The 9,218-nt window shown below is 30.3% G+C and overlaps 1 protein-coding gene across 1 annotated transcript; it reads left to right on the top strand.

The window, feature by feature from the left end:
* Positions 1-3,701: 3,701 nt before the first annotated feature.
* Positions 3,702-4,370, top strand: LOC141702277 (agamous-like MADS-box protein AGL62). Its single transcript, XM_074505978.1, has one exon. The coding sequence runs from the start codon at positions 3,702-3,704 to the stop codon at positions 4,368-4,370; it is 669 nt and encodes a 222-aa protein (XP_074362079.1).
* Positions 4,371-9,218: the final 4,848 nt, after the last annotated feature.

The raw sequence follows: 9,218 nt of genomic DNA, 5'->3' as shown, positions 1-9,218 counted from the left end.
CTCTAAACAAGCTATCAAGAACAGAAACCAAAAGAAAAGCAAATGGAGCAATGTTTATGTATGTTGAAGCTCTGATTTGTAGAGTAAAATCATTTGGTATTTATAAGAGGCTTGGCATTAACACTGAAAGCTGGCAAAAATTATAATCTCCTAATCTGTGTTAAGGGAATCAAACATATTGTTCCTGTGACAATATCAATGATTGGGGAGTTACAAAAATCTTATTTCTTAATGTATGGATATTACTAATATTCATGTTATTGCACATTTTTAAATCAAATTAAGCCAATAAATTTTGTTATTAAATACTTATTGTAGCGAATTTGTTATTCTGCTGGTTGTAGCCACCATTCTCATTTTACTTAATCTAGTGAAAATTACCTTAAAATTCACATGAAAAATAATTTGACAATATCTACGTATAAGTTATTTAGCAGTGTCCGTTTTGACTAAATTTTTTTCTGTGAATTACGTGTCAAAATTCGCTATTGTAATTTCCTTTTAAATATATTTTTCTTACCGGAAAGCATGATTTGCATAAAATTTTTAAGATATTACGATCCGTAAGACGTCAACGTATCAAATAATGGGCATAATCTATTTTTCATTTAAAATAGAATTATTACCATACAATAATATTGGCTAAAATAGGATGGAAATTTTGGTGCAATTTTAGTAAAACATGATAAAATTTCATTCCATTTCCGTCGAATTGAAGCTTAAGTGCCTTTTTAGGAGATATACAATGCGAACCAGACTAAGTTATCCTTGTGCTGGTGTTCAAATGTGGATTGGATTTGATTAAATTCATATTCATATTCATTTAAATTTATTGGATTGGATTGAGATCGGATCAATTTCAGATTTTTAATAGCGTAATTCATAAACAAATTCATTAGGATCTTCGATTATCGGATCGGACCACTGGATCCATTTAAATTTTTTGAGATGAATAATTTTAATTTAACATGGTTCAATAATAAAAAAAACTAAGCACAAGAAACTATTTTAAGTTAGAGGTGTTGTGAAAATAATTTTTTTTGAAAATATGTGAAAATAGTTCAGTTTAAAATAATTATAAAATAAATACATAAAAGTAAAACATTGTAATTTCAGAAATATATGAATTAATTAATATATCAATTTCAAAAATTAAAATAAAAAAATGTTGTGAATTGTGAATAACTAAAATATTATGTATAAAAATAATTTGTGACATACATGATTCACTCATTTGAATATGATAACATGTGGTGTGTACAAGAAATTTTAATGTGATGAAAAATAGTTAATGTGAAAATACAATAAAATAACTTATAAAATTAGAATACCAATACGTATAAATTAATTTTATTAATTGATTATAGTTAAATTTTATTTATATATATAAATAATTTATAAATGTATAAGTTTAGTAGTTCGGATGTGGTTTTTATCGACGAGTGAAAATCCATATCCACTTCTTAATGAATCGAATCCTTGTAAGATTGGAGGGGAATAGAGCTGCAAATGAACAGAGCCGTTCGTGAACAAAAATCGGGATCGGTTCGCTTAAGTGAACTGGCTAGACTCATTTTCTTAAACGAGCCGATCGCGAAAAAAATAAGCTCAGATAATTAAACGAGCCGAGCCGAGTTTTTTAATATTCGGCTCGGACTCGGCTCGTTTAGCTCGGACTCGGCTCGAACTCGGTAACTCGGCTCAGATAAATTTTTTAAATATAACATATACTCCCTCCGTCCCTTTCAATTGTTTACATTTTTTAGAGAGTGTCCGACACGCATTTTAAGGTGCATAAAAGTATAGTTATGTAATTTTTACAATTTTTTTTTGAATAAAAGTTGAATGTTTTAATTTTTATTCAGAAAAATAAAATTGTAAAAAAAATTACAGAACTATACTTTATATGCACCTTAAAATGCGTGTCGGACACTCTCTAAAAAATGTAAACAATTGAAAGGGACGGAGGGAGTATATGTTATATTTAAAAAATTTATCTGAGCCGAGTTACCGAGTTCGAGCCGAGTCCGAGCTAAACGAGCCGAGTCCGAGCCGAATATTAAAAAACTCGGCTCGGCTCGTTTAATTATCTGAGCTTATTTTTTTATTCGCGATCGGCTCGTTTAAGAAAACGAGTCTAGCCAAGTTCACTTAAGCGAACCGATCCCGATTTTTGTTCACGAACGGCTCTGTTCATTTGCAGCTCTATTCCCCTCCAATCTTACAAGGATTCGATTCATTAAGAAGTGGATATGGATTTTCACTCGTCGATAAAAACCACATCCGAACTACTAAACTTATACATTTATAAATTATTTATATATAAATAAAATTTAACTATAATCAATTAATAAAATTAATTTATACGTATTGTATTCTCATTTTATAAGTTATTTTATTGTATTTTCACATTAACTATTATTTCATCACATTAAAATTTCTTGTACACACCACATGTTATCATATTCAAATGAGTGAATCATGTATGTCACAAATTATTTTTATACATAATATTTTAGTTATTCACAATTCACAACATTTTTTTATTTTAATTTTTGAAATTGACATATGTAATTAATTCATATTTCTGAAATTACAATGTTTTACTTTTATGTATTTATTTTATAATTATTTTAAACTGAACTATTTCACATATTTTCAAAAAAAAATTATTTTCACAACACCTCTAACTTAAAATAGTTTCTTGTGCTTAGTTTTTTTTATTATTGAACCATGTTAAATTAAAATTATTCATCTCAAAAAATTTAAATGGATCCAGTGGTCCGATCCGATAATCGAAGATCCTAATGAATTGTTTATGAATTACGCTATTAAAAATCTGAAATTGATCCGATCTCAATCCAATCCAATAAATTTAAATGAATATGAATATGAATTTAATCAAATCCAATCCACATTTGAACACCAGCACAAGGATAACTTAGTCTGGTTCGCATTGTATATCTCCTAAAAAGGCACTTAAGCTTCAATTCGACGGAAATGGAATGAAATTTTATCATGTTTTACTAAAATTGCACCAAAATTTCCATCCTATTTTAGCCAATATTATTGTATGGTAATAATTCTATTTTAAATGAAAAATAGATTATGCCCATTATTTGATACGTTGACGTCTTACGGATCGTAATATCTTAAAAATTTTATGCAAATCATGCTTTCCGGTAAGAAAAATATATTTAAAAGGAAATTACAATAGCGAATTTTGACACGTAATTCACAGAAAAAAATTTAGTCAAAACGGACACTGCTAAATAACTTATACGTAGATATTGTCAAATTATTTTTCATGTGAATTTTAAGGTAATTTTCACTAGATTAAGTAAAATGAGAATGGTGGCTACAACCAGCAAATAACAAATTCGCTACAATAAGTATTTAATAACAAAATTTATTGGCTTAATTTGATTTAAAAATGTGCAATAACATGAATATTAGTAATATCCATACATTAAGAAATAAGATTTTTGTAACTCCCCAATCATTGATATTGTCACAGGAACAATATGTTTGATTCCCTTAACACAGATTAGGAGATTATAATTTTTGCCAGCTTTCAGTGTTAATGCCAAGCCTCTTATAAATACCAAATGATTTTACTCTACAAATCAGAGCTTCAACATACATAAACATTGCTCCATTTGCTTTTCTTTTGGTTTCTGTTCTTGATAGCTTGTTTAGAGATGGCCAAAAAGTTCAGCATTGGCCGCCAAAAGATCAAGATTGCGAAAATAGAGCGTAAGAATCACCTGCAAGTTACCTTCTCAAAGCGTCGATCAGGCCTTTTTAAGAAGGCAAGTGAGCTCTGTACACTTTGTGGAGTTGAGATTGCCATTATAGTCTTTTCTCCAGCTGGAAAAGTGTTCTCCTTTGGACATCCTAATGTTGAAGGTATAATTGATAGGTTTTTTAGTCGCAATCCTCCACCTTCAAACTCAAGCACTCTCCATCTCGTTGAAGCTCATCGTAGTATGACTGTTTGCGAGCTGAACTTCCATCTCACACAGATTTTCAATGAACTAGAGGGTGAGAGGAAGAGAGGAGAGGCACTTGATGACATGAGGCAAGCTAGCCAGAGCCAGTTTTGGTGGGAATCTCCAGTCGAAAAGATGGGATTTGATGAGCTTCAACAATTGAAGGACTGCATGGAAGCGTTGAAGAAAAATGTGAACAATCAAGCTAATAGCATCTTGATTGAGAATGCAAATTCTAATTTGCCACCTTTTGGTTTTAATGGACACAGGGCCTTTAATCAGTTTGAAGCTAAGCCTAATCAGATTGATCCTGCTTCTCATGTCCCTGGTTACGGATATGGTAATGGTTATTTTGGTCTGAGCAACTTTGCTGCGTAATCTGAGCTTGTGTCTTGCTAGACAGTTCTGAGTCTCCATTTTGATTGATGCTGTGTGGCTTTGCCGGAAAAGAAAGTTCATTTTTCTATCTATTGGTTAAAGTTGTAACTTAAATTTGACAAACAGTTTGATCTGAAGTTTATTCTGAGGTTGTAATGGATATTGTTTTTTGAAAATGGTCAGCTGCATATGTCTAAATATTCTTTAAGCTTAAAATGTCAATTACTATTGAAAAGTTATCAAAAAAGAGAGCCCTGTGGGCATCATTCGTTTCAAATAGCCATCATCAACTAACATAAGCACTGAGAGTTGGATGAACGCGTAACTTATAATCTTGTTTTTCATATCAAAACAAGTTATATTGGGAAAGAAAAATTACCAACTTTTTTTTGAAATATTAATAAAAAAGAAGAAGCAATTGATTAATCTATAAATTAGATTTGAAAGATGAACTTTGACTTGCGACTCAAGGAACTGGATCTCAAAGCGAACGGGGTTTTGTCGTGCATTTGACAAACTCAGATTACAAATTTAAATAGGATATTAACATCTACCAACCCCCACTATATCTACCTTTACTATATATATTATATTTTGTTCGTTTCGGATATAGCATGACTTTTTTGTAGTGTATAAAATTCACACATTAACACTCGAGATCTTGTAATGAGTAGATACTTCCACAAAAGTATAATCGATTTTCTGATTAAATACAGTACGCGATATTTTTCTATACTTTTGCATTCAATTCTAGCCATTTTCGCACCCTTTAATCGATCTAATCAACATAATACATATAACTCTCCCACCCCTTTTCATTACTAATGGATTATCCTTACTATTTTATTTTACTAAAAATGCAATGATCTTATTTTGTTTCTCGGTTTAAAACATATGTCTTTAGTTACATGAGAAGTATTTTTCTAAACATATTTTATCTTTACTGACTCAATTAAGATCCCTCGGGAATAAAATCTTACCCTTTTTCTATGTTAGCCAAACAGCCAGCCAGATGGAACGAGATTAAAATTTTTAATATTAAAAAAAATGTTTCATTTAAAATTACACAAAATATGACACGAAATTATGATATGAATGTACATAACATGAAACGAATTTTTAACTAGTCATGTTTTGGTTTACTATTCATTTAAACTAAACATAAAAGTTTCCTGATTTGAAAGTATAAAAACAAACGAATTGTCGGGTTTAACTAAACATATACGAATTGGGGGGTTTAAGGTAAAAAGGTCTGAGCTTTAGTGGCTCTGAGGTATAGAGCATGGGTGTGTATGTACAGTATATGCGAAGAGGGGTTTTGGATATGAAGGAATTTATCTGATTCTGAAATGCAGTAACGCTGCAAGGGGTTTTGGGCTTGAGTAGGTAACCAAAATCGACCTAACCCCAAATTTGTATTATAAATTTTTATGAATTGACTTGTCAGGACATATGTTCAAATTGAATTCGCAGACGCACATGAATGCATGCAAGATCTCATATTATTACGAGAAAAGTTATCTTTTGTTATAATTATTTGGACCCCTAGTATTTATAAGATTGGATTTTTTAATAATATTTTGGACCCCTAATATTTTGTAGTAGAGGGTTGTTTGGTTGAAATAATAATTGTTTGTTCTTTTTTATTGTCTCATTTTGAAACAAATAATAATGTTGCCATAAATACATATTATTACGGTACAATTACAGTCAACAATTTCATATACGACACAATTTTTTTCGTATTTCGGTTTATCTTTTTCGTACACAAACACGTAATTGTAATTAAATAAATAAATTAAGAGGCGGTTTTGAATTTACCTTTGTTACACCACATGAACAAATATAAATTGACATAAATACATATTTAAAGAAATATTTTAAAATTATTTAAATATATTTTATAAATGTATATTGTATTTATAATTATTATAAAAACAAAATAGAAAAAATTTCAAATTCAAAATTTGACAACACTTATAACTTATTGACTTAAACTCAATTAATAAAAGTACTCCTAACAAAAAAATTATATTGAAAAAGAAAAATCATTATTTTGTGAAAATGTTAAAAACAAAAGAAGAAGCAATTGATTAATTTATAAATTAGATTTGAATGAGACCTTTGACGATTTTCGCTTGCGACTCAACTGGAGGAACCTAAATATGGAAGCGAACGAGGGCTTGTCGTGCATTTGACAAACTCACCACACATATTTCAAGTAAAATGTGTCACGTGCACATACGAGTAACGTAACTCATAGAATTTCCTTTTCGCTTCCCATTCTGCTAGTAATAAAAAGATATGCGAGAACTCTTACCCATGTCTCCATATTTTTTTAAATTATTTGCTGGAGTTGTTCGATTATAACTTGAGGCGCTACTTCAATGGCTCGATCTGAAAGACGACCGTCTCTACAAGTTTTAGTACCATATCTTCCAAAACCAAGTTGTATACCGTCTTGTTTGCAACCTCTACTATATCCTCGTTTATGATATATAATATTTTGTTCATTTCGAATAGGGCGACCTTTTTTTAGTACATGAAATCCATATATGGGGTCAGAGGATTTGGTCATCACGATGAAACCTCAATCCAAGATAAATTGTTTAATCAATAAACAAATGTGTGCAAAAGATATTTAACATCTATGACCCCAAACTAATCCAAGATCTTTTAAGATTACAGTTCTAGAAACAAGAATTCCAAATTCAATAAATACATTTTTCACTTTCTTTTAAAATAATTCTCAATTCAATACCAAACCCACTAGTATAACTTCGAAAAGAAGTACACTAGTCCCAACTATAAAATAACATAATATATAATATAATATAATATAATATAATATAATATAATATATATAAACAACTTTACATAACAGAACTTACACTAGTCCGCAAACCCTGGACCAACCACCTTCCAAAAGCTTCTTCATTGCTTCCTCGAATTACACGGCTAAATATATATATATTTTGTTCGTTTCGAGTAGGGCGACCTTTTTAAGAAAATGAAATCCATACTTTGACAAATGAGATTTTGTAACAAGTAGACACTTCTGCAGGAGCATAATCGATTTTATGGTTAAATACATTACGAGATTTTTTCATACTTTTCATATTTAGTTCTAACTATTTTTTGCACCCTTTAATCGACCTGAACAACATTAACACATATAAGGATCCCCTCCACCCTTTTTCATTACTAATGGAATATCATTCATTATTTTACTAAAATTGGAACGCAGTGATTTTGTTTTATTTCAAGGTTAAAAACAAATATATTGAGTAACAGGAGAAGTACTTTGTTGAACAGGTTTTATTTTTACGGACTCAATTAAGGTCCCTCGGGAACGGAATGCTGCCATTTTTCTATGTTAGCCAAATTGTCTGGATGGGATGAGACTAAAAATTTAATCGAAATTATAATATTTAAATAATTTTGGTCAAAATTATATAAAATATGACACAAAATTACACGACATGCAGGTACATGTACACGAACGAATTCTTAAGTAGTCATGGATTTAGTATTCATTTAAACTAAACACGAAAGTACAAGAAGACGTGAAAGAATATAAAATGAACAAATTATCAGGTTTAAGTACAAATCATCGTTCAACAAAATAAAAAATGAATTGACACTAGTACTAAAACATGAAAACTCCATTCAAATAAAAATGATTTTGAAGTGAAATTAAAAAATTAAAAATAGTTCAATTTAAATGTTTCAATTTCGATAAAATATTCTAACTAAATTGATTAAAACCGGACCTGTTAATAATATAAATAAATAAATATTATTCATATTTTATATAACTATTTGCTATTGCATTTTTAGGAACAGGAGATATATGATTCTTGTTCCAATTTTATCCGAAAAATAAGCCGAATGCATTTTAGATAGGGTCGTAGAAAGGGAGGGAGGGAGGGAGGTTCTTGTTGTTTCCACTTTTTCTCAAAGTTATTCCTCACCAGTCCTCACACTAGCACTCCGCATAATACTTGGTGTTTGGTACTTGATTGACAAAAATTCAATCTATGTTCCACGTTCTTTCATAATAGCAAAAGCAATCCTCCTTTCTTTTTATCTTTCAAAGCTTGTCTATGCACGGTTTTATCATCGTAAAATCGAAAATGAGTGTTTAACATGCGGAGGATTGCCATCAAAATTTGAGTAGAATCATAGTATTTCTTAACTTCTTTGGGCACAACCTGTTGTAGAAACATTGCTAGTTTCTTGGCAAAGGTATGATAATGTTATTGAATATAATGCAAATGCAAATTGTTCTCTGAAAAACGATACTGTCACTTTATTTGCATAGGTACATATAGGAAGATTAAAGCTGATCAACGAGATGTGCACCAAGGAATTATCATCATAAATATTTAGTTAATAGCGTGATTAGTAAATTAACGACATAAGATCAGTTAAACTTGTAGTATTCAACTCCCCTTCTTCCAAAAACAGCTCTGCTCCCGTCTTCCCATCCAATCTTATAAGGATTCGATTCATTAAGAAGTGGATGTGGATTTTCACTCGTCCATAAAAACCAGATCCTAACTACTAAACTTATACATTTATAAATTATTAATATATATAAATAAAATTTAACTATAATCAATTAAACTTATAAGGATTCGATTCATTAAGAAGTGAATGTGAAAGTGTTCATGGACGACTTCTCAGTCTTTGGCGATTCATTTGATGAGTGCTTGCAAAATCTTGGACACGTTCTCAAGAGGTGTGTTGAGACCAATCTGGTTCTCAATTGGGAAAATGTCACTTTATGGTGCGACAGGGCATTATTCTTAGGCACAAGGTTTCTAGTAAGGGTCTTGAGGTGGA

Source organism: Apium graveolens, unplaced genomic scaffold, assembly GCF_009905375.1.
Source record: "Apium graveolens cultivar Ventura unplaced genomic scaffold, ASM990537v1 ctg4837, whole genome shotgun sequence".
Taxonomy (NCBI): Eukaryota; Viridiplantae; Streptophyta; class Magnoliopsida; order Apiales; family Apiaceae; genus Apium; species Apium graveolens.
This window is presented reverse-complemented; position numbering and strand designations above follow the sequence as displayed.

Coding starts and splice junctions, on each gene's coding strand:
- LOC141702277 (XM_074505978.1), top strand. CDS start 3,702: ATGGCCAAAAAGTTCAGCATTGGCCGCCAAAAGATCAAGATTGCGAAA.